At 43.4% G+C, this 25,014-nt stretch overlaps 2 protein-coding genes across 3 annotated transcripts; both read right to left on the reverse strand.

The window, feature by feature from the left end:
- Positions 1 to 1,052: 1,052 nt before the first annotated feature.
- On the reverse strand, positions 1,053 to 4,473 carry ccdc74b (coiled-coil domain containing 74B; the record flags this gene model as incomplete). The annotated part of the gene is made up of 7 exons (XM_079178889.1): positions 1,053 to 1,179; positions 1,348 to 1,407; positions 1,504 to 1,604; positions 1,765 to 1,960; positions 2,850 to 2,967; positions 3,333 to 3,380; positions 4,173 to 4,473. The coding sequence occupies 7 exons, from the start codon at positions 4,471 to 4,473 to the stop codon at positions 1,053 to 1,055; spliced, it is 951 nt and encodes a 316-aa protein (XP_079035015.1).
- A 946-nt stretch (positions 4,474 to 5,419) lies between these two features.
- ulk1b (unc-51 like autophagy activating kinase 1) lies at positions 5,420 to 25,014 on the reverse strand. Of its 2 annotated transcripts, none has more exons than XM_079178941.1 (27): positions 24,366 to 25,014; positions 23,380 to 23,472; positions 22,956 to 22,997; positions 20,824 to 20,856; positions 19,693 to 19,729; positions 18,193 to 18,366; positions 16,691 to 16,764; positions 16,473 to 16,574; positions 15,851 to 15,909; positions 15,240 to 15,322; positions 14,942 to 14,992; positions 14,674 to 14,765; positions 14,418 to 14,583; positions 14,184 to 14,238; positions 13,884 to 13,970; positions 13,439 to 13,582; positions 13,190 to 13,338; positions 12,389 to 12,660; positions 12,052 to 12,248; positions 11,781 to 11,902; positions 11,541 to 11,666; positions 10,840 to 11,024; positions 10,247 to 10,431; positions 9,505 to 9,623; positions 9,227 to 9,384; positions 8,731 to 8,866; positions 5,420 to 8,463 (listed from the first exon to the last, which is right to left on the reverse strand). In XM_079178941.1, exons 1-27 carry the CDS (start codon positions 24,453 to 24,455, stop codon positions 8,408 to 8,410), a joined length of 3,087 nt encoding a protein of 1,028 aa, XP_079035067.1. In that variant the 5' UTR covers positions 24,456 to 25,014; the 3' UTR covers positions 5,420 to 8,407. The 2 variants fall into 2 exon arrangements, with proteins under 2 accessions (XP_079035067.1, XP_079035066.1); XM_079178940.1 differs by having other exon boundaries at positions 13,418 to 13,582.

Raw genomic sequence — 25,014 nt, forward strand, 5'->3', positions numbered from 1 at the left:
CTTGATTTACTGGATGATCACGGAAGAGTTTTCTTCAGAACCACCACCATCTAGTGGGTGCATGCATGTATTATATTTAAACATAGCAGTAAAGTACATTTTAGACTCTTGAGACTGTTGCATGATCATGTCAAAGGGAACTTTTAAAGACTTAGCTTCATACTTAATGAAACACTTTGGCACTAAAAGCACCTAAATTGTAAAAGGCACATTAGGGGAATCGTCTTCACGCCTGGCTGCATGCAGTTCTTGACCTACACAAGCTACATTTTGATTCATGCTACGAGCGTGTTAACTTTCTCACAGCTATGTACCACCTCGCTGAGAAATGTTCACACACTTGCCGAAGCTGAACTTGTTCTTGGAGTCTGGGAGGAAAAAAACAGGACAGCGCCATTTTGTGTTAATACAATTTAATAAGAGTTTTGTATTGCTGTGCCAAGTTGTACTGCAGGTGCATGACCGGTGATGCACTGGCCAGTTAAAACAGGACACTGCTCCATACAAGCAATCTCAATCGAGAAATAAGCCTGATAAGTCTCTCCTGTTTCATTAATTGCATGTGCTTTAAAAGGCTTGACTTTGGTTGTTTGCACGGATGAAAGTTAGCTGTTTTAAAAGTAACAGGTGATTAGTTCTATGATATACAACAATTCCACCATCATTTTGGCAGAATTACAACACATGAGAACAGTGAGAACTAACAAAAACTGACTTAAAACTGACTCGGTTTGGTGAAAATAAGCAGCCAGATGTTGAACTTTAATATGTCCTAAAATCTGGTGGAATAAATAAAAACATTTTCCATTCCCAGTACAAAAGTAGATCTTTCATCTTCTTTTTGTGTGGAAAATGAAAAGCTTTTAAGTCTATAGACCATTTAAAAAATGTTTTCATAGTATCTGTCCCCCTTTCTGTACCCATAGACATCTAAAAAAACATTTTATAGGACATCAATACTTCAAATGGATATCCATAACTGTGAGTAAGGCTTTTTAGGAGCCCCAGTACTGAGACGGATGCAGCTGACGCAGTGGTAAGTGTCCATCCCGTCACTGCACCGTCCTTTTGAAGCGGTCTCTCTGCACAGCACGGGTCCTCCTCTGTCTCTCTGCAATGGTGGAGCTGAGGCTTTCTTTGAGGGCTGGGAGGACCACCCCAGACTGAGAGGGTCCAGATCTGGGACAAGACATACACAGAGTTAACTGAGAGGGGCCAAGATGGCTTTTAGTCGAGAGCAACGCCACAAAAAGCCTCCGTATGGGTTACAAAAGGCAGTAAACGCAATATTATGGAGATCTGAGCAATCTGTGACATAGAGGCACAGGGAGGGAGAGATGTACTTACGTTTTTTCCGGATATGTTTGAAGACCAAGTTTTGGAAATTTCTTTTCCTCTGAAGATTTGCTGAAAAGTGCAAAAAACAGAGATATCTTTATCCCAACGGTGTTATTTTCACGTTTTTTGGTGAAGATAAAAAATGATAATATTTCATCACTTTACCGGGTACCATCAACAAGGTAGGTCTTGGTCAGAATGTAGTTTTCTGGAGTTATTTTCTTGCTCAAGACAATATCTCTCAGCAATGCCTTCACACGAATAATCTAAACGACAGAGTCATAAACGCTCATGAAATTATTTCCACAGAAATATCTATAAAACAACAACAAAATTAAGAAATACTTGTATTCTTAAATGTAATTCCCACAATGCTGAAAAACCAAATGCATTTAGACCGATATTGTCTGATGATGGGGCCCTTACTTCCTGAGACTGTAAGCTGTTAGCATTGTAGAGCTGCCGGATGATGACCTCACACTCCTGTAGAGTGGGAGCGCGCGGTGGATGGGACGGGTTGCTGTGAATTCGTAGAGGCTGTAACGAGGTGATGAGGCCCCCCTTCACGTCTGGAGCATGGTCCTGCTTGGCAGATCCCAGCATGCCGCTGCCCTCTCCAATGCTGCTCCCCAGTAGTGAAGGAGATAATATCAAGTAGAAACATCATACAAACTTTTTGAATGTTAACAATTAACGATTGTATCACAGGGTGGCTGCAAGCTAACTGCACTGCAGTAAAATCTATTGAGTCTTTGCATTGAACAGTGATATCATGAGATGAGATATCTGACTGTTTAGTAAAATCATGATACAACATGATTGAGTGTTTTCTTAATGTCTTAACGGCTGAATTGCAGTTGAGTGACACAACTATCTGGGATGTTCTGACTATCCGAGCTTTATTTCCCCACCATAAGACCTGCTATGAACTTAACAACAATACCACTAGTAACGTTACCGCCAGCAAAATACCTCCGCTATTAATTATCAATAGTAAAACTACTCATACCACACAGTAAAAGTCCTGCATTTCAATGTTTACTTCAGGGGAAGAGTGAAACAGAGGCACAATGTATCTAAATTGACTTAATAATAACCTTTAAATTATAATAATATGTTAGACAATTGAATAAATAATAATGAATCATATCTTGATTGTTAGTACTACAATGTTTTCCTCTGAAGTAGAAGAAGAGTACACAGTAAGTAGTATGCTGTAGAGCTGAGTTGCATATTTCTGAAGTGCTTTGGGGGCCTTTTACGTTATCTTGGGGTATATGAGCTAGAATAATAATATAATTCAATACTTTTCATATCTAAATATCCTAATAAATCTATAACTGTTTGTGGCCCGTCTAGTTGGGGGCCCCAGACCCAGGTTGCATAACATTGCCTCGCGGTAATGTCTACACTTGGTGTTTTTTCTTGTGAACCAGACTTATTTCGCATTTTCAGTGTTTCTGACCGTGATTTCTAAGTCCTGAATAACATGTAGCTGGATGTAAATTCACCTCAGTGCTTGGTCCTGTGGGGTTCGTGTGTCCTGCAGCGGCTCCTCCAGGTAGAGTGCCGTACGAGCTTCACTTCCCTGAGTGGGTGGTCTAACGCCTCTCCGACTGTATGTCATCACTAGAAGAAAGAGGACCCGGGACGAGGATAGTTAGAAATTGTTAAATGTTGCGCCCTTAATGTTATTTAGCAGACAAGTTTCACCTAATTGGTCTAGCATGAGATACCAACAACTAGAACATAACAACAGCCTTTCTATTCTGAGGATGCCTTTGAACTAAGGGTAACGTTAGTTCAGTAATATACTGTTCATAACTGGTTGATTTACATACATCTATATCTTAATAAATAGTCATATCAGAATATATCATATATAGAAGATTGTATCCATATTGTTCACTACTATAAACTATCCTAATCCCACAAGAACATCATCTGAGCACAGCAGAAAGAACCAAAAACAGTGAATCAGGATTAGATCTTACCTTTTCTACTTGACTTTAGAGGCTCCATTATCAGCTTATACTGCAACTCTGCAACATCCACATTAAGAGTGTTTTAGTGTGCTTTAACATACTGTAAGGAGGCAAATAAGAGGCACAGTCATCAAACACGGTCCCCGACAAACAGCCTGCGTTTCCATGGGGGCCTGCCTGCATGCGAAGGCACGAAGACGGATGACCGGAGAGTCTCCCGGTGGGTGCCGAGAAGCATTTATATGGAACAGCATGTGACCGGTTCAGTAAAGTGACACTGGATCATGTGTCCACCTCCCACTGAGGGAGACCATCCAAACCCTGGAGTTGCTACGCGACCATGGTACCTAGATTGAATGTCTCTCTTTTCAGCACCTCGTCAGAAGACAGACAGGTCTTAAATTCATTAAAGGGTGGACTGTGTGGACACAACAGCAGGTTGCAAAGTGTACCCCTTTTAAATGGTGATGTGGATTCTTCTGGGCCATGGGTCCATAAAGTAGCCGATTCCTTGATGAACACCGTTACCCTGCAGTTTTCTTGTGGGAATGAAGTACTCTATTTTCCTAACCTCCTATGAATAAGAATATTGATTACTAAGCACTCTTTGCTGCAACCCCGTCCTGCAAAGTCAGAGGCCAAATCAATTATTTAAAAACCGTTAAACTTGTATATATTGTGTCTTATTTTAATACATTGTCAGTCTCATAAATATGATTTGAAGCACTTTGTAACCAGCCACAGTTTTGTACTAACTTTCTATGCTTCAATCGTCAACACACGTGACCTCACTTACAGTATTTATTAATGGGTAGAAGCGACATTCATTCTCCCCACTGGTTTCTTCACCTTTATTCTGCCGTCTGAGATACTCTATCTCTGCATGGAGCTTCTCCAGAGTGTCCTTGTGTTGCTGCTGGAGGAACTGGATATTCTTCTGCACTGAAGCCACGCGGGGGTCCACGTCGCCGCCGTGACGGGACGACACCTCTGCTGCCCCGCACGCTGTTCCCCTGTTCGCCGGCGGGACGACGGGCAGGTGGTGCAGCTGGTTCGCCGGTAAACGCCGTGGAGAGCAGGACTTCCCGAGTCGCCCCACTCGAGTCCACTGTGGCAAATGCCGTACCGGTGGGAGATTATGACCCGACATTGCTCCGGATCATTCAGCGTCAACGAACCATTCTAGCCTCATTTAGCAAGTTTTCTCTTACCATTATTTTCCAGTGTCGGCAGATCAACCTAATATATTATCCTACAACAGGCAACTAACTAGTTTACTAAAGTCTGTTGCTTATAAACAGCTCAAGCAAAGCTAGTCCACCCTGAATTACCTTCGCCCTCATTTGACATCCACTCACACACAACGTTGCCGTGACAACCAACAGGCTGCCGTAAAGTCCCGCCTCCTATATACAGTTCATGCTTGTGATTGGCTGCGGTATTGGTGACGCATTTAAAACGTGGCCGTTTAATTGGTGGAGCTTGTTAAGGGCAATATGATTTGAGTATGGATTTGAGTGTCCTAAAATCATTTCAGCAGTTTCACAACACAAAAATGATTACTTGTGAATATATACATATATATAAATATATATATATATATAAATATATATGATATACAGTATGTTTGGTGTTCATTGACAATGCAACAGGGAACTGAAGTTAGTTGAAACCAGTGGCTTCATGTAGTGTGAGGAAACATTAAACATGTTTTAAGAAATTACCAGCTGTAATGTTGAATTTATGTGACTTGTAATGAAGTGTGTAAACTATGCCAAAAGCACGGGTATGTTCCTTTAAATAGACTTAATGTTAATTCCCATGTTGAATTGGTCCTAGCAGCGGGTTTACTGGGTCAGCAGCAGGACTGTAGCTGCTGGTATGTCCCTTTAAATAGACTTAATGTTAAATCCGCAGGTTTAATTGGTCCTAGCAGCGGGTTTACTGGGTCAGCAGCAGGACTGTAGCGGCTGACGTGCCTTGCCAGTCTCCCTTGAACATTATTCCATAGCCATGGGGACTAATGAGGAAAACTATTCCTTGTGGATGTCAAATATAAATTAAGGAAACCCACTTCATCTTAAGACAAATTACCTTTCCTTTCACTTTATTCATGTTGCAACTCTCAAACAGTAAAGGTTACATCTCTCACACACACACACAGGGACACTGAGAAAGTGGGTCTGTCATAGATATGACAACAGTAAGAGACAATATGGAAGATCAGAAGAAGGCCTATTCTTTGGAAATGTATTGGTGGTATGGTGCCATTCTCTCCATTCCTGCAGCGTCATATACACTACAACAATAACTTAATTTACAATATTTACAGGCGATACAGAATGACTGGATTGAAATCCAAAAAATGAAAACATAGGTACGTAGGTTCTTAGCAAACATACGAAAGAATAATCTAAATCAATGACAGATATATTATGGGAGTTCACACACTACATTATATCTTTACGTGATACTTCGAACAGTAGCCCTGAAGCTCGTGGGGACTAAGCATTTTGCTCAAGGACACTTCAGCAGAGTGGACACATGCTTGTCAAAGGGCACTAGCTCTGCACTTAATACACCACCCTGCTGTTTTATATTACTTCAACAGCTGCACAAATGATCTTTTGACTCTGTCCACCGATACTTATCATTAAAATGGCCAGTAGCAATGATTGTAGGGAACAATAAAAAGTGAGACATGCATCAGTTTTATAAAGGTGAGACGTCATCCCTTTCTTTTGAGACATCGCCACCACATACCGACAGAACAGCACGTGTAAGAGACAAGAGAGGCTGTGGATGAGTCGATATTAGGAATGTTCACTCTAACAAACATTGCACACTCGCAGAGCGCTCTCGGTAGAAAAGAAAGCTGACAAAAGACAAAAAAAAACAACTAATAAAAATGATGTATATTCATATCATATTAGTTCCTCCATTCTGTTCCGCTGACAGTGCTACTATACTGGCTTCAACAATCTCAGCGTAAACTATCTTCAGCCCTCACCATACATCAACAACCTGTTCCAAAATATGCTCTCGGGTGCACATAAGAGTCGCCGTGTTAATTAACTTAAAAAAGGAAAATACACCTCGGGGCAAAAGGAAGTCGGTTACACCAGAGGAACCGCTGATTTTCATCCGATATTGTTGAACCACATCCAGACAATCAACTGGAGTCAAAATCTAAATCATTCACATCTTGTTGCAGAGCAACGTCACTGTCCATTAATACATTAAACATCACTTCACACTTGCATGCATGCATGCATGCACGCAAACTTCTCTTTGACAGCAACCCAAAAGGAGAAGTTGACCCTTCTCATTGGCCCAAAATGTAAGGGGAGTAAAAGGGATCCTGTTGAGATATATGGCTAAGGTAAACGATACACAAATATTTCAGGTAAAATACACATTTTTAAACTAGCACTGCAAATCAACCGGTCACTTTTCAAAACAAACATAATGGCAACCCACTAACTACAGTCAACGCAAGTCATTTTTCAGTGTAAAGCAATTTCTTTTTAGATTTTTCCTTTTTCTTCTTAAAGAAATCTTTCTACGGTTTCATAGCTTATACCACCTCTCTTCGTCAGCAGCCTCACATCTAACACACGTTGCCTTTTGACAGCAACTATAATGCAACTGAACTGCAATAAAAAGCCAGGAACAGAATTCTCTAAATAAGCAAATATGTCGAGGGTATATAGAACAACTGGACACGTTTTAACTTGTTCCACTCAAGATCATCCCCATACAGTACTTCAACAGTGCAAAAACATTCAGACGTTAATCCCGGGATCCATCTGAGCAACATTGGGTTGATATTAACGCTGTTCCTCTTCCGTCAGCCCTACATTCAAATTTTTGATTAAACTTGCTCGACTCTAACATGATTGGTTGATAACATATGATGATCGGACAGAATATGGAATCATGTGAAGACATTACCAGGCAACTGCAGCACCCGGGCTTCTGTACCACTGAGGAATACATCCCAGGTTATTGCAGCATATTCAACATGATTGCAACCAGGGATTGCTCACAGACCAGTTTCAGGGCCTGTTGAATTAAAAGCTATCTTTTTGCATTTAGCAGTGGGTTAGTGAGTGTTTTCTGGACCCATTTTCTGTCTGCTGCTTTAATACCAGCCACCATTTAAAAAAAGACCAAACCCCTCCTCCACCACGGGTTCAATGATGGAACGCGGCCTTTAACATTAAGCAAGTTTAGAATCAGTAAAGTGACAAACACACAGATCTTTTTTTTTTACCTACAGTAATCTAAAATAAAACACCAAAACAAAACTAAATAGAATTTCGGCAACAGTTTTTTTTTTTTTTTTTTGCAATAGTGCTTGCATGTGCTTCCAAACAAGCTGTAAGCATTGCTTTTTAAACTTCCTTTCAGCGAGGAAGTAACAATTAGGTAAATACCAGAAATAAAGAAACCCAGGAACGCAAACAACGGGGTTAAGACGAACACATAGTTGATGGGATTGATACTTGGACATTCCCGCTCCTTCATCAGCACACGTCCTTACTGTATGCAAGTGTACAGCAGGTACTTTCCCTCCAGCTACTGCTCTTGGTAAAAGATAACAATGTTGTCTACAAGCGGATATTTGTCCATCTTATCGCTATCTGTTTATGTTTAGTTAGGTATTTTATGTGGGTATGTGACCACTTGGCAATATCTACTCCTGCAGGTGCTACGCCTGGTGAGAGGAATCTTCCTTCTTGGCAAAAAAAAAATGCCCTTTTCAGTGTGCCGGGAGCAAAGTCCTACTCGCATAGACGAGAGCGCAGACATTCTTTTCACAGCACAAGTGCTTCGTGTACAACACTGGCACGAGTTCAGTGCTGGAGAAGTCGCTGCCACTGTCCAGAACTCGGGATGAATAACAAGCCGTTTAGAGAGCACAAGCCCCGGCGGTGAAGTTCAAACTGCAAAAGCCTTGTGGTTTTCTAGTGTTAAAAGTCAAAACCATGAGATGTGGGTGGAGATTTGGTTTGTTGGTAATGGCGCAGGGTGCAGATGACTGACATCATAGCCACACTCAAGGAGCGGTGCCGGAGCTGTCAAACGCAGAGACCCGACTGCAAAGCTGTGAGGCGGCGTTCGATGCACTCTTTACCTGCATACAAAAAGAGGGAAAGAAGAAGTGGGTGGGTGAGCATAACAAGTCATATCCATGCTGTGTTAGCGTGGGCTTTAGTGCATTAGCTCTGTGATGAACTGGCAGAAATATGCATTTTAATATTATTTTATAGATGGAACATCTAAATAGCAAAATTGTTTCAAATATATAACCCCACATTTCTTTTAGCTGCAGGAACATCGCACAACGAACTGTGCTGCTGAGTCCCTTCTCTTTGCGAGATGAGCTGAGCCACATACTTACATTTGCTCACACTGAGGAGGTCGTCCTGCTCAGTGAGCAGCAGAGACAGGCCCTCCATCAGCAGCAGCGCTTTATGGTACCGCAGGACGGACGCTTCGCCCTGGTGGAACATCTCGTCCAGTGCAGCGGTCTGAACCTGAGACGACACCAGGAGGCTCAAGTCAATCTATAATATGTTGTATTTTAGTTTTTGATTAAAACACCGACATCCTTTAACAGATTTAGTTGCCCATGCGTTGTGTGGTACTCTTTCCTGAGCAAGTATACAAATACAAACACGACCTTTAAGCCATTTATATAACATACAATGTTGCTGTGGCCATGAAGCAACAATTTGAGAGAAACTGCTTGGAGCCTAAGTTTAAAAATGTTGCCAAACATGCGCTCAGGTTGTTTAATTCTTTGCTGGATGCCCACACGTACTCTTTGGCCTGCTGGTCAATAACCGTCATCTGCTCCTCTGCATACCAACTGTCTAATTCCCCCCCTGGCTTACCATCTGCACAGTGTGGCTGAACAGCAGCCGCTCAGCTGTGATGGAGGTGATTTGGTCCATTAAGCGGTGCTTCCTGGAAAAGAAGCGCTCCAGACGGGTGCTGAGTGAGCGACAGGACGCCACACTGGACTTGTACAGCTCGTTCAGCCTCCTCACTACTGTACGCGGGCAGAAAATAAGTATTTGAATACGCTGCCAGGAAACTCATCGTGCATTCTGTTTCATATTAGACGCCTTAACACGACCATCCTCATTAAAAAGAATGAAATGGCTCGTACTTTGTTTGACTGTCGAGGATGGGTAGAGTTTGCCCTGTTTAACTCGCTCCATGGCTGTGTGTAAGGCAGTGGACAAGAGGTCTGCAGTCTTAAGGTAGAGAACCAGCTGTTCCGCATGACTGAGGAGAGACACACACACACACACACACACACACACACACACACACACACACACACACACACACACACACACACACACACACACACACACACACACACACACACACACACACACACACACACACACACACACACACTACTTAAAACTCAAATTGAAAAATGAGACTACAAACAATACAATGTTGGTGTTCAATTGTGAAAGTTAGCGAAACATCTGTACGATCGATTTGTATAGCAGGTTTATGGGCAATTATGCATCAAAAAAGTCTAACCCACTGGCTGTGGTGCAGACAATATCTCCCGAGTGTGTTTCCACGAATGTTAGAAGGCATGACATCTCCTCCTCTTCTCCCTGACTTATCATATTTATGTCTTGTGCAAAATAAAAAATGCATTCAAGCATAGAAATCTCTTCATACCAAGCAGCATGAATGTTGACATATAGCCATGAGCAGGTTCTACACATCTGCGAGCCGCAACGTGAAAGTCTGACTTGACAAATCCTTGTCCCCAAGGTTACTTTCAGATCCACATTGAAATATTTTTTTGTATCCAGATTGGATCAACAGTATCACGGCCGTCCACAAGGACTCACAGCGATAGCCGGTTGCTACGGCCTTACCTCCACTCTCGGCTCAGCGAGCTTATCTGATCTGCTACCAGGCTCTGCTGCTGAAAGAGGGAGGGATGAGACATGTCTTCCTGCTCCCCCAACGCCGCCACCCCACAGGCTCCGGCGACCTCCATCAGACAGCGGGCGAAATCCAACGTGAAGCGCAGGCTCTGCACAGTGTCTGTATGCTCCTGCTGCCCTCCGACAAGAGTCGGGAAGAAAGAGAGACAGAGAAACGGAAATATTTCAGTGATATGATTTAGAAGAAGAGGGCACCAGACTGCAATGTCGCATTTAGGCTGCATTAGTGAAATGAACGCAAGCATTAACAGGAGAACACCATTATTCCACTCAGAAGCCACATTAGGCTAATTTACCACGATGACCCTCTCAACTACACTATGCTCTCTTGTTACATTTTTTACATTTTTTACACTGTCAAGAGGGGATTATTCATATCGAGGTTTTGTGAGAATGAACCCCTGATTGATGTACACAACAAAGAAGTAATTGCTGCAGAAATACACAGAATACACAGGTTCTCAGGGACGACTCCTTTCTCCTTTGCTTTTCTTGAGCCGTGTATGAAACCTGCTTCTCACCTCCATCAGCGTCTCCTCGGGCAGCTCGGGAGCCTCGAAGGTTACAGGGCCGCCCATGTTGGCTGTGATGGGATCAGTGAAACTGTAGCGAGGACTGGAAGGAGCCTCAAAGCCATCCAGATAGGTGGCTGTCTGGGGGTAGCGGCTTGTGAAGGAGCCTGCGGGGCTGATGGAAGTGAACGAGCCTGCAGGAGTCAGAAAAAGAGAAAATGTATTTAATACATACATTTTTCTTGTTTTTTTTGCATCGAATGCTATGTTTTTCCGCTTTCGGCTTCCACCCTAATGACCACTGTATTGAGCAGAGATTCGTTCCAGTTAATGATCAACATCTGCCAGCAGCTACATTCATTTTTCTCTTCTCTTAAATGCACTGAACTCCAATTACCAATTGGAAAATTGTGTGTTTGATAAAAATGCAATTTGGGTTATTACTCCCTAAATGTGGCTACATCTCTCCACAGATGGGTTTAATGAAAAAAATTAAATAAAATCAACCTTTTATGCTCGCCTCCATAACATTTAATTAAGTTTCCACATCATGGAAAATGAAAGCAATATCTTCCCAGTGCTCTATGTTTTATGATGTGCAGAGCGTAACGCTGCTGCGTAAGTGGAATTTGATTCCGGGCAGCTTGCAGACGGGGATGTGGGGAGACAAATGACTTGCATGTGTTTGTGTTAGAATGTGCATGAGCTACCTGAGTATTTCCTCTGTCTGGAGGCATGAGGTGGGGTTCTGCCGCTGGGAGGAGAGCCCACAGTGAAGACCACCTGAGCAGGGCTGATCGAGCCAGGGGCAAGACCTCCCCCACCACCCGGGGGCACTAGAGGGCAGAAAAGAGCGACGAGTGGAGGTCGGGCTCGATATATATATACATCATTGACCTTTTTTATTTTCCAATAAATACAGAGAACTACTAAACTCAAAGAATTCAAACCTGTTATGTCGATGGTTTTTTCAGAGGGCAAGTTCTCCGTGCTGCCTCGGTCACCCACGGGTCCACCTGGTCCAAATGCAGCCATCAGCAGCATGTCCGACAGACGACTTGCACTCTGAGACCTGCTCCGAAAAGACATGATATATATATATATATATATATATATATGGCACTCCAGTCTATCCTGTATCTGATATCTGACAATTCCTCCTCGACGCACAGCATCAGCGTGATAAGCACAACACACAGAAAACAAAAACAATAAGCTAACCTTCCAAAGCTCTTGGTATCATCGCTCAGTCTGTGGATGCAGTGGGCCGGCTGGATAACCTGTGTCAGCACTTGTTGTCCTGCGTCTCTGAGCTCCGCCGGAGCAGTCCTGCTGCCGATGACCAATCCTTGTTGTGTCAGGAAGGTCATGATGTTTGGAGAGCTAGGAGGCTTGGGGAATTCAAACGGAGGGATGGCCTGAGGACAGCGACAAGAGGGGGAGGAGGAGAAGTACCACAGGTTTGTTATAACTGCTTTGGTAGTCTTTTTTTGCTCTGTGTACCTCCAGAGAATTAAGCGCGCACACACACACATTTCTTCTCACTCTGCTGACTCACCCTGGAAGGGGAGCCGAGGATTGTGGGGAGGGGGCTACGCTGCATCAGCTCACTGAGTCTGGGGGAAGAGTGTAGAGGGCGGAGAGCCTTCAGACATGCTGAGGGGGCCACCAGCGGGTCAGAGTGCTGTTTCCTGATCTTTTGCTTGCCTCCGCTGCCGCCGCCGCCACTGGCGCACTCCGACAAGCAGGGGGCGCTGTGGAGCCGTGTGCCCAGGCCCGTCGGCTGTGGGTGCTGCTGAGCAGTCGGCCGGGATTCACTGTGCTGAGGAGCTGTGTAGGACAGAAGACAGAGGTCACATTGTTTCTGCTTTTAGACAGCAGGTGGCATCCGCGATATTCAATGTCAGACAAGACAACAAGACGAGAGATCCACCGGAGAGACTGCAGAGAAGTCCTGCCTAACTCCCACGCTGCCATGCTGGACGTCCAGACAGCTAAGGGACTGTGCCAGCACGAGGCACAGACGAGTAGAGAGCAGGCGGTGGTGAGAAGGAGTGTGTTTGTGTGCGTAGGAGGTTGGTTCATTGTCTCAACCAATGACTTTCAAAAGTAATGAACTGGCTCAGAGAAACATTGGCAAATACTAACCACAAAAGTAGTTCCCTCTTTGTGACAAGCCAATTGACTTTATAGGGCTGCACCTAATTACTTTATAATAATTTGTTATGTTTCATTATTTGCTTTTTAAATATATATATATATATACACACAATCCCTCTTTGGTTAAATCGTATAGAGCAAGCTGGGATGTGCATTTGTGAAAGTGGTTTACAAAGTGAAGAGCAGCCTCTGAAGGTACCTTGCAGGGAGAGCTGGAAAGGTCTGGCGCCCCCCAGGGAAAGCCTACGATTGGTGGCGACTGCCACCTGCCCATAGAGGGGGGGAGGCCCGGTCCGAGCGAAGCCCAACGAGCTCCCGCTGCTGCAACGCCGCACAGGTGGGGACAGCCTAAATAACACAATGTTCATGAGTCACCGCAGTCAATTAAAGAAATGTAAAAAAAATGTTTTTAAAAATACACATTTACACTAGCAACGGTGACACGGACCGGGGTGAGCCATCCGGTTTGGTACAATGGAGATTCTGCTCCATGCGCTGGTAGTTGTGGACCTGGGAGGGGACTGGGATGGGCAACGACTGTCCGTGGTTGCCATAGCTACCCCCATAGATACTTCCCGAGAATTCACCGGGCCTGCCAACAACAGTGAGAAGAACAGAGTGTGCCAAGGCAAACAGTTGAGCGATGAGAGGCTTAGTGTGTGTGTGTGTGTGTGGACACAGACAAGTTTAACACTTTCAACATGAATGAGTTCTCCACATATTTTGCAATAGAGACATTCTGTTAATACAACATTACATAGTATGTTTGAGGTGAGGTTAATTAAAGACGTGTATTAATCTACCGTACCAGCTACTTTGGCAATTTCTTCCTCTTCCACCAACTATTTCTATATCGTTCACCACAACCAGACATATAGCTGTGAGGGCGTTACCTGACAGGACTTGGAGACCCACTGCAGGAAGGGGAGTGTGGTGGGGTTTTGACTTGGCTGCACAGGCCAGCAGAAGCCAGAAGAGAGCTGATTAAAGGGGAGACACACGTCATGAGGACTTTATCGAGCTGCCATTTTGAAGAGGAATACAACATGCTCTCACTTTTACTGTATATTGAATTAGGGATAGTCGGTTATCCTCCTCTACCAGCGGTGGTCTTTAACACTGTTACACTACTACATTAAATTAGTGTAACACAGGTAACGGCAGTCTATGGGTAACCAATCCTTGCGTCTTACCCGCTGTTCATCAGGCTGTCCTGCAGCACTTTACTCTCACATGTCAGCTCACCCGCTGCAAAACCAGGAAAAATAAATCAGAAAAGAGACTGAGAAAAAGCATGATGGAGTACAGCTCCAGCTTATGAAATGCTATTAATGCCACATAAAAACTATGAAATAAAATATGACTTCACCAAGGTGGCATTTGACAGAGGGATTTGATATTTAGGTCGAATTTTTCTTTTTTCTTACTGGTGATGTGAGCAGGCACCATGACAAAGTCATCTGTGTCACAGGAGGAGGAGTTCTTGCTGCTGCCACCCCCGCCAGAGGAGTCCTTGAGGAGTAAACCAGTAGCCTCCTGGGTAGGGGAGGCCAGAGCTTTGGCACGCAAGTGCTGACCCTCAGCAAGAGACTGCTGCGGGCACGGGGGGGAGAGAGAAAGCAGTCGGCAAACCAAGAAAGAAAGCACAAAGGAAACAGCGAAAGAGAAATAATAAACACAAACCGGTGGAGAGGCGAGGTGAGAGGTGGAAGAGCTGCTACAAGAGCTGGCTGATGCAGAGCTTGGGAGGCAGGTCATGGACGCAGTAGGAGTCGCTGCGACCAAATGCAAAACACTTGTTAAGACAACTGAAGGATACGCACAAGGCGGTTTGAGAAAAGCCCATATATACACGCATCATATACAATACAGCTATAGTCCTGCACTCATGTATTACTGACAATTATCCAACCTAGCTTTATTAAGACGTGTACTGTTTATTCTTACTTACTCTTTTTCAGGGATGAGCTAGCCTCCAGGAACGGATGACAAAAAAACTCATCTACCAACAACAGCAGAAGAAGAAGAAAGAGATTCAGTGGGAGGTAGTGGAGCGGAGCGACAGGTCAGTACAGTACTGTGCTTACAGTTCATAGATGCAGACGTACACAGAAATACTTGTTACATCTGTTGTCTGGATAACGGGACTAGATAAGCATTTATAAAATGCTACATTAGGAAGTTAGGTCTGCATCAACGCCACATAGTCGACCGTTTCATTCGTTTTCCTGTACTTGATGTTCACTAACCGAAGTCCATGCGGTCCTTGTGGTTGCGCTGCAGCAGACCCAACAGCAGGTGCCTCAAATGGCTAGAAGTCTCTCTGGGGATGCTGCCAATACAGAACAGATACAGGAACACTTTGAGCTGCACTTGGTTTACTTTTTTTTTATGTTCATACTCTAACCAAATAAAAGATCTATCTAAATTCCCTTGAGATAATTAATGAATTAATGAAAAACCTTCGTGTGGTTTCAGTAGGCAGCTGTGAGAAACTGAAATGTGAAGCCTTACAGACGTTAATTAGGTTCGGATGTTGGGGATTTGTTGGGGGCTTGTCATCTCTAACAATGTTGTGAATCAACTGCTGTTCAACTGTTAAAACAACCCAGCTGGCATTGGCCATTTTTAATAGCACTGTAGCAACACATTGTCAAATATAATTGGGTCTCTCTGAAGAGTTTAGGCCAGGGCTTCGCTGTTTATTAATCGGGGAATCTGTTCTGAAGATGTATCGCAGCAAAGTTTCTAATTTCTTAGAAGTAAAAATCCATAAAACTAATGCAGAACAAAGCGACTATCTTCACTAATGTTTTGCCTTTTACCATAACATTAATATGCGGTCATTGTAACTCCTTACTTGGGGCTGAGAGTCTTGTTTTTTTCATAGAACAGCCGGAGGTCCTGGGGACTGCTCGCCTAAAAATGACGAAAGGTCAGAGAGATAGTTGAAAACATTTAAATGTCTGCAAATGTATGTACATCTGCACACACACACACACACACACACATCATACACGTTTATGGCACAGTATGCTGCCATTGCACAGATAGGATGATGTCATTAGCAGTGCCTGGCTCTGGGTTCAATCACCTGTGTAACGACACATGTTTTGAAATGCCTGTCAATAAAGCAAAGAGTGAAGCTACTCTAATAGTTTCAGAAATGCTGCTCGGCCAGATTAGACGAGGTCGTTATGAAAGAAGTTATGTGTTTAATCTTTCACGGCATAATTTTACTGGGTTTTTGGGTTCTTCCTCATCTTTCACATGATCTGGAGAGAAGAGACAGTCTGTTTGAATACTTTCAATAAACACACTGAACTGATGTTTCTAAAAAAAAAAAAACATGTAAAAAGGATCATTCAGCATAGTTTTGTGTTAATGGACTACTTTTAATTACTGCATGTGTTTTCCATATTTTAGAGAAGGGAAGCGGGTCATATTGCAAATAAAAACATGCATTGTGATAACGTGTTTACCTGAAAAGGAGCCTTTCCAATCAGACACTGAAACAGTATGGTTCCTATACTCCACAAGTCAGCTTTGGCGTCATAGTTTTGGGACATAATGACTTCAGGCGCCTAGAGAGGAAAAAAATATAGTGAGATTGCGACACTTCAGTGGAACTCTTTGATGAACAATGAATGAGACGATTAAGTTAGCATTACTCATGCCGTATTATGTGTTAGAGACTTACCATGTACATAGGGGACCCACAGAGTGTTGCCGCCATCATGTTGCTCTGGAGGTACCGGGCAAAGCCAAAGTCCGCTGTGGAGAGAAAATGTGCAAATGCTCAGACTCAAACTGATGAAATCAGAAAAAATACAAAAGAACTCCCAGAAGAAAAACTGCAGACGGTTGCAGGAAGAAAAAAAAAATCCATAGTGCTCTAAAAATTACATTTCTTTTGTCTCCTACAGGTTCCCAACTGAACAGTATCTATTTTTAAAACCTATACAACTATAAATCATAATAGCAATAATGGTTGAGAGGCCGATCTTCACCAGCTTCACTGTGATTACTGGTATGATGAGAACGCAGCATTATCACCCCCGCAGGGAGTTATGGTTTAATAAAACACTTGCCAATCACAAAGCACTAATGTTTGGTGCTTATATATATATATATATATATATATATATATATATAATTAAATACTCCAAATAATCTCTGTGTAGCTCATTATATTACTCCTATTATTAGATTAAAAAAAACAAACCTCAACAATGATACCTAATATCCTTGAGCACACAGCCCTTTTTAACGAGTCAACATGTTTCAGTAATCCCTTAAGCACCGTGGATGTGCTTGTGTGCCAGCACCTGCATCCGTGTGGGTACAATGAGTGTGAACAGGCCGTTCGTTAGTGTGACTGTGACAGTTTTCCCGGAGTGGTGAGGATAATAGCGTTCTGCAGGGACTGGGAGCCTCAGACTTCACTCCTACGAGGCAATCAATTCTCTCCAGAGTGAACAGGAATTAATAGGCTTAAGGATTAGCGGAGTTTCCAAACAGCTGAACAACACAAACTCGCTCTCAGTACTTGGTCGTGACACCTTCCAAAACGGCCGATTACTTATTGTGAAACCAACTTCATTGTTTATGGTCAAATGAGCCAGACTCGAAACATACTTCGAGTATCTGTGGATGGGGTTTTTACTTTCTTGGTATTTGTTTTTCCAACAGTGTTTATCAGAGGAAGACTGCCAACAGTGTGGAGGGAAAATGTGAAATTCTATATATATATATATATATATATATATATATATATATATATATAATCTAATCAATTTCCTGGAACCAGTTTAGAGTTATTATTTTAGTGGAATCAACTGGGGAATTCAGAAGTAAAGGTCCTGTTACTACTCTCTGCAAGGAGCTGGATTACAGCGTAGGGGTTTCCAATGTGCTGCATCATGAGACTCAACAAGGTTTGGTTTTGTCCACAGAGGGTCTAGTGTTTAAATATATAATCTTAATTTAAACCCACAAGATTTGGTCTTATGTCTGAATTGTTCAAATGTTTTGCTCTTTTTCTTTCTTGACTCTATAAACTTGTTTGCCTATATTAATCAATAGATACTACTGGGTTTAGACAAAGTTCTGCCACGTTTTAAAATCTCAAGAACACACTACACACACGTGCCATCCCGCCACGTGCACATGCTCGCAGGCTCTCGCGCCATCGAAACCTACCGATCTTGATGCAGGTGTTGTTGGAGTGAGACTTGCGTCCCGGTGGGTAGGAGAGCAGGATGTTCTGGGGCTTGAGGTCCCTGTGGATTATGCCTTTGCCCTGTAGGACCCTCATGGCCCCCGCGATCTGCTGCAGGAAAACCCGAATGGTGTCCTCACTCAGCGTGCCCTTGGCTGCAGAGAAACAAGGTTCACTTTGGTACACTGGGTGTACACCGTGGTTTATTGATTCATGTTGGGGGTGTAGAAGACAGATTGGGACTGAATAACCTTCTTTCATAGATTTTCTAATTTCATAAAAATATCTGTAAGGTGTATTTTTCCCTCTCTGTTCTGTGACATCACCTCCTGCCCCCCCCCTCCCGGTCTCTTCCTTCCCTCCAATCACTCCCCTCACCTCACGGTGGTACAACATGGTTCTATGTGTGAGTCCCTCCCTTGTCTTGAATGTCTCTCTGGGTCCGCCTCCCTTCCTGTAAAGCCAGACTCAGGCTTAACTTGGACCAGGAAAAAAAAAAAAAAGTTTTGTTCATTGCCCAAAGTGGGTAGAGGATCCAAAACCAGAGAACCAGAGAGGGAAAGACTATTACTGAAACAGGTCCTCTATTTAGACTATTTGTACCTGGCAGACAAAGTTAGCAGCTCGAGCTATAATTAGTCTGCAAACGGCTGGATGTTTTATTTCCCAGACTGCCCACGTTGACAGATAAAGGCCCACCTCAGACGAGTTGAGTGCACTGGCTGTTAAGAGCCCCTGCAGTTTATGAGATGTGGCAAACCTGTTACAGACTTTATTTTAATGACCAGGTTTGTTAGCATAGCAATGAATAAAAAGCATATTCATAAGAGGCGGTGTACTGTATGTATGCGATATATTTCTCAAATACAGGCGGGACGCTTCCATGTGGTTTTATTACACCGCACGTTAAAGTCTATTTTTAAGCCTGAAGCTGATACTGAAGCACCAAATCTGTCTTCAGGGCCCCAGATATGAAGGCAGCTTCCTGTGGTCAAACAGGAAACCTAAAAACAACAACAGAGGAGTGACCTGAATGGCAGCCTTGGGGGCGTATATTTCACTGTTAAATTGTTTCCCTTTTATTTGCACTCTTTCAATCTTCTTGGTAGATTTAACAGAGCTGAGAAATAATTCTTCCTCTTCTACTAATCATAGTCTTAACCGGCAGCTCCTATCCAAAGATCCTCATCCTGGGACTCCAAGAATATTTGCTTCATTTTGTGATTTAAATGCCTTTTAGTGGTTGCTTTAGCGATTTAAAAAACCCAGAAATTTAAGATTATTCCACTGTCAGAAATTGTTCGTGTTATGATTTGTGATATTGGCTTTTAGAAATAAAGAGAGGCTTTCAGGGACGAGCGAGGACTCTCCCTCTCTCGTCACCGAGCAACAAAGACGACATTTCAACATCAGGTCCACTGTTTGTTTGTTTTCTACTGAGAAGCACCTACAGCTTTTAGCAGATGATTTGTTGCACTTACAGTGTAAGTAGTCAGCGAGGTCTCCCCCATTGCAGTACTAGGGTTAGAGAGAGAGAGAGAGAGAGAGACAAGGAGGGGGAGAGGATGAAAGAAGGAGAGATGAAAAGGAATAACATTAGGACACACAGGTAAAACAGAGGCTGGAGTGTAACCATAGTGAAGGAGTCTCTGATATCAGCCTGCCTCTGAGGGGACTAGAAAGCGAAAGAGATCAGAGCAAGGATTTGCTGGAGAGTGATGCCTTTACAAATTTATAACCATGCTCTCATCAATATGAATGAATCCAGGAAAGGACAAGGTGTGTTATGAAAGGCTGCCTCAGTCATTTCCTTTCCCCAAGACACAGAGATAAGCATCAACAAATTAAGATTCTATATATATATATATAGACAACATTTACTAAATGTCACGGTTTTGTCTTTTCACTAATGCAGTGTGATGTTTAATTGCTGTTTTATTACTTTATGTGGGGCCCCGGGGACACTGGAAGCTAACGGGGATGCACATTAATATAAATAAATATATATATTTTTTCTGCTTAGTCACATTCCAAACCATTTTTTTCAGATTCCCCTGCAGCGCTCCGTATTCGTCGTGACTGTGAACGCTGCATTTTGAGATCGGGTGCCTCTGGCGAGCAAGTGTCACTTGTGTTGAAGTTGTGTCTGAGCGAGCGCTTCTGCTCGGCTGGCCTGAATGTGCGAGCACAATATTGCACGTGTCCGTACAACGCACATTAAAAAAAAAAAAAAAAAACTCAACACAAATAGCAGTTGACGTGCACTCTGAAAGACCGAAACGGCCGATTGTGATGTCTGGAGAGCTAGCATGACAGGAATGAGACATTTGAATTACATTTGAGCATCAGTGCAGAGGCCAAAGCACTCATAAAGTGAAGTAGTAGAAACAAGATTCACAAACATTACACTACCTATGGATCAAGGGAAACAGTAGCAAGCCACTGTAAAACATCTAGCAGCATTTGGACGTTAACCAGTGGCCACCCCCCCCCCCCCTCTTGATGCCTGAGGACACAGCTAATTATAGCCGGGGCCTCGTCAGCGCTGCCTGCAAAAAGGCCGAGACCATACAGCGCTCGGCAAACAAAGCCAAACATCGCAACGAGCTTACCTCCATTACCAGGTACACCGAGCTGGCAGTTTCCTAAAGAGGGGAGAGATAAGAGTGTGGGGGGGGTGTAAACAAACACATGTTAGTGGCAGACAAAGGAAGGAACAGGTGGCTGTTATGTTTGAGCGAACCGAGCTGGGGGATCCGGATTGGAGGAACATACAAATTTGCCTAAATAGGTTGCAAAAATATATAGCGGATGGACTGAAGATTCTTGAGAAAGATACAGGAAAGAAGAGAGCAAATTAAAGCATTGCTATAAGTAGTCGTCTACATAAACAGACCCATTTTGTTTTTATTTTCTATTTGGGGGATTCAGAGTTCTAAACAACTTTTCTAACATCCGTTATCTATTTCCCTCTACTATCTCCCCTCTCAGCCTCTCTAAACCTGTCTGAGAGGCACACGTCGTGAAAAAGAAAACACAGTGCTGCCTGCTTATCACATGGCAACAGATGACTGCGGACTTTCACTCTGACCTCAGCTCAGTATCTTGTTGAATCTAGCAGTCAGAGGCCCGGCTGCTTTCTATAGTTCAGCCGAGTCGGGCCTTTTGAAACTGGTTGTCTTTGGCTTTATTGAAGCCGGAGGGCAAACCGACCGACCAGTCAGTAAAGAGAGAGAGAGAGAGAGACAACCATCTGGTTTCCACCGGCTGTCTCTCCGGCAGAAGCGTGGTGCAGCAGCACCAAACTTTCAGTGAGATAAGATTGTCTGGCGTCGCATTGAAGGGGACGTTTTTCATCTCGCGCTGTGACTTGCTTTGAAATAACAAAGAGGGCACAGGAAAATGTGTATTTAAATGAAACATTACATCGGGTCTGCAAATAAGGATTACTTGCATTATCGCTGAATATTCCAATTACTCTCTTGATAAATATATAAGAGAGCAGCAAATCTTTACATTTGCGAAGCTGGAAGGAGAGAATGTTTTGGTGTTTCCGCTCTTGCTCAAAAGCCGTGTGACCCTCACGCTAGTTTTTGCCTGTAATTCGAGAATTAATCTAGAACATTATGATTATTAACTAATCTTTAAATCACTTTGGAGAACACAAACAGATCAAAATTGAAAGCAAAGTGAATGTATTTCTCTGGTGTCCCGTGTTTGGTTTCCGTACTGCCCTAATCAGACAGCTGGATGGTAGGACTCCCCTTTAGATGATGACTACGGCCTCTGACAAAACAATTTTGGTACCAAAGTTCCAACTTCAATCAATAAAACACATCTCCGGGTCAGGTGACGAGGCCTGACCGTATTTGTATTCATCCAGAGTTCATTAAAAAGCAGTTTTCATTATGAGATTTCATATTGGATAAAAAAAATACAACACGCGTCATTGTGCAGAAACGCAGTGTCGTCAGATGGCACGACGAGAATAATGGCAACACGAGATGTTTTGAACCAGGTGGCAGCCAACGGGACCAAAAAGACAAAAGAAACACATGGCGAGTTGAGATGCGTCTTCGTGTCAGTGCTGTCTGAATTTCTCCAGCAGGTGCTGTCGCGGTGAGCTCACGACGCGGTTCGTGGGCTTCAGGCGAAAGAACGCGGCTGTGGATTCTCACTCGCCGTACGGTGCGACGCCCCGGTTAGCGTGGGCACTGAGCCGAGAAGTTAGTTTCTGGTATCTGAAAAACACGTGTACGTGCACGGGCCGCGTGTGGCACAAACAACAACACCTGGTCTAGACCCACGGCTTTGGGCCTGGGAAAAGTTTGGCGACGTATCTCTTTGCAAACGAGCAGAGATACAGACAAATCACCGAAAGCCCCGAGCTCACAAAAGGCAGAAGTATTTACTGAAACTTTTACAGGGATTTGCCGTACATGGGAAAACATGCCTCGACAAGATCAAACAGAAAGACAAACAAATGTAGCAAAGCCTCATTTAACAAGTAGGGGGAAAACAAGACTATTCAATCTGCGTGAGAACGAAGTGGGTCATCTGGAAACAGACGCACCCAACAAGCCCATCTGCTCTATTTCCGTGAGCGTAGACCGATGGGGGGGGGGGGGAGAAACTGGGACGGGTAAGAGGTGCGATAGCGACGTATGTAAACAGAAGCATTGACACGGTTCAATCGGCCTGATCCTGACATGGCCCAGATAACCGCCAGTGTTGTTTTACATACCTGAAAGTCCAGTAATGCCACGATGTTCTCGTGTTTCAGCTCCTGCAGAAATGACAGAAGAAGAAAATCTACATTTGGATGGTGCACGCCTCATCGTTTTTTTTACATGTTTAACTTGAAATAGCTGATTCATTTGACTTGTGCAGCCATGAGGTTTGCAGAAAACTCAACATTTACTTTCACTATGACATGATGATCTTGTTACCATGATAACTAGTGCTCGTATTTCACTCTGAAATATGGCATCTTTCCAGCTCTAGACACAAATTGTTTATTACCACACCACTGACCAAATGATCTAATAAACGCTTTATAACACTTTGTAAATAGCAAACAAACACCTCCTTGTTTTACTGCACGTGTTCATTATAATAAACAGTAATCTAATAATTGGAAAGAATGCTTTTGAGAGCTTCCGACTTACCTTGAGTATTTTAATCTCTTTCCCCAACAGTGTCTGGGATTTGGCCAAGTTCTTCTTGTTGATGCACTTTACCGCCACCTCCCAGTCGTGTTTCTAGAAGGAAACATTACACTTTAGGACGGATGCAATGTAGAAATGTGTTGCACTGCATCGTTGTATGCTTATGAAGAGCTACCTGTCATTGCACTACAGTGCAAGTGGCAGTATGTTTCAGGACACACAGAAAAATGTGTTGACTTTCCAAAATGTCTGCTTACTGAGATAGTTTTGTAGAGCAGTCGGTGACTTTGTACTTACCTAATTTCCTACAATGTAATGCAGCTCCCTTGTCCTGCATTTTCTGACCTGACAGCATATTTGAATGTGTTGTATTATGTATACATATGTGTTCTAAGATGCCATTATCCTCTATTATAGATGAAACTGATCTGCCTATTTACTAATAAAGCCACACAGATGCTTCAGGCCTACATTTACCCTATGTGTATTAGCTGTCTTAGCTAATGTGATATATTGTATTACCAGTGTGCATCAGAAGCCCTTTCATTACAGGCCTAGGGCATGTTACCACTTGTTCATCAATGGTCTCAGTGTGGAGCCTTCTTATGGAAACAATAATAGTCTGCTGCTCTACATTCAAATTTAACAGGATTATGGATGTGCAGCGTCTGCCGAAACCAGCCGAAAAATAAAGACCCTCACTGAGTAATAATCCATGCATTTAAAAAAAGGTCGCATTCATTACAAAATAAGTATTTCAAAATGAGTATTTCATCCATTAACTGTGTTAATGTAAGGAACATCCTGTTTCGTGAGCCCAGGCCTCTTAAGGCCGTACAATGATAACAAACACACCAGATGGCCAATAAAATGCGATTCACGGCTAATATTACAACCGAACCATTCAAGCGACCTTTCATTTCCTTTTTGCAATAGTATGTATATATATTTTTTTTTAATTAATAGTAGACAAGGAAAACACTCACCTCTCGGTGTCTGCCTTTGAAGACGACAGCAAATGCGCCATGTCCTATCAGGTCCTTCCGACTGAACTCAAATTTCCCCACCGTCTCCATATTGTGCACGAAGTCCGGTGTTTTACTACTTGGAGACGGACAATTGACCAGGAGGCCTCAGGTCGCCCTTCTGGGTCGCAATTGCTCCTTTCTCCTCGGTCGAGTAGGGGCAGCAGCAGCAGCAGCAGCAGCAGCAGCAGGGATGTTCACCTCCTCGTCCACTTGCCACGAGCCGCCTTCCTGACAACAAACTGTCCTCTTCTCTCATGTTCGCTCGCACGCGTTATGGAGTTTAACTCCTGGCAAAGCTCTACGGTGATTCACATCGCGGACAACGCGGCCGACACGGAGTTATAGCGAAGTTACCGAACGAGAATCGAGTTCTGTTGTTTTTTTTGCAGCTTCTCTGACGTGCCACCTTAAAAAAAAAAAAAGACAGCAGCTCGCTGCGTTTTGTTTGTATACAGGGGAGCCTCGCTTCTGTCGTCTGACGCGCGCACACGGCGAAACAAGCGCCGATTGTGAGCTCAAGGCGAGCAAACAACGTCCAATAACCGGAAAATATCGCGAACTGTCCCGTTTGTATCTTGCAATTCGCAGTTGACTCGCGGAAAGTCGT

This window comes from Pholis gunnellus, assembly GCF_910591455.1.
Source record: "Pholis gunnellus genome assembly, chromosome: 18".
NCBI classification, from domain to species: Eukaryota; Metazoa; Chordata; class Actinopteri; order Perciformes; family Pholidae; genus Pholis; species Pholis gunnellus.

Excerpts from the sequence above, each read along its gene's own strand:
- ulk1b (XM_079178940.1), bottom strand. The coding sequence starts at position 24,455 with ATGGAGACGGTGGGGAAATTTGAGTTCAGTCGGAAGGACCTGATAGGA. Across the intron at positions 8,867-9,226 it reads TCAGCCACACTGTGCAGATG|GTTCAGACCGCTGCACTGGA; the intron begins GTAAGCCAGGGG and ends GTGTCGTCTCAG. Across the intron at positions 8,464-8,730 it reads CCTCCTCAGTGTGAGCAAAT|GTAAAGAGTGCATCGAACGC; the intron begins GTAAGTATGTGG and ends TTTTGTATGCAG.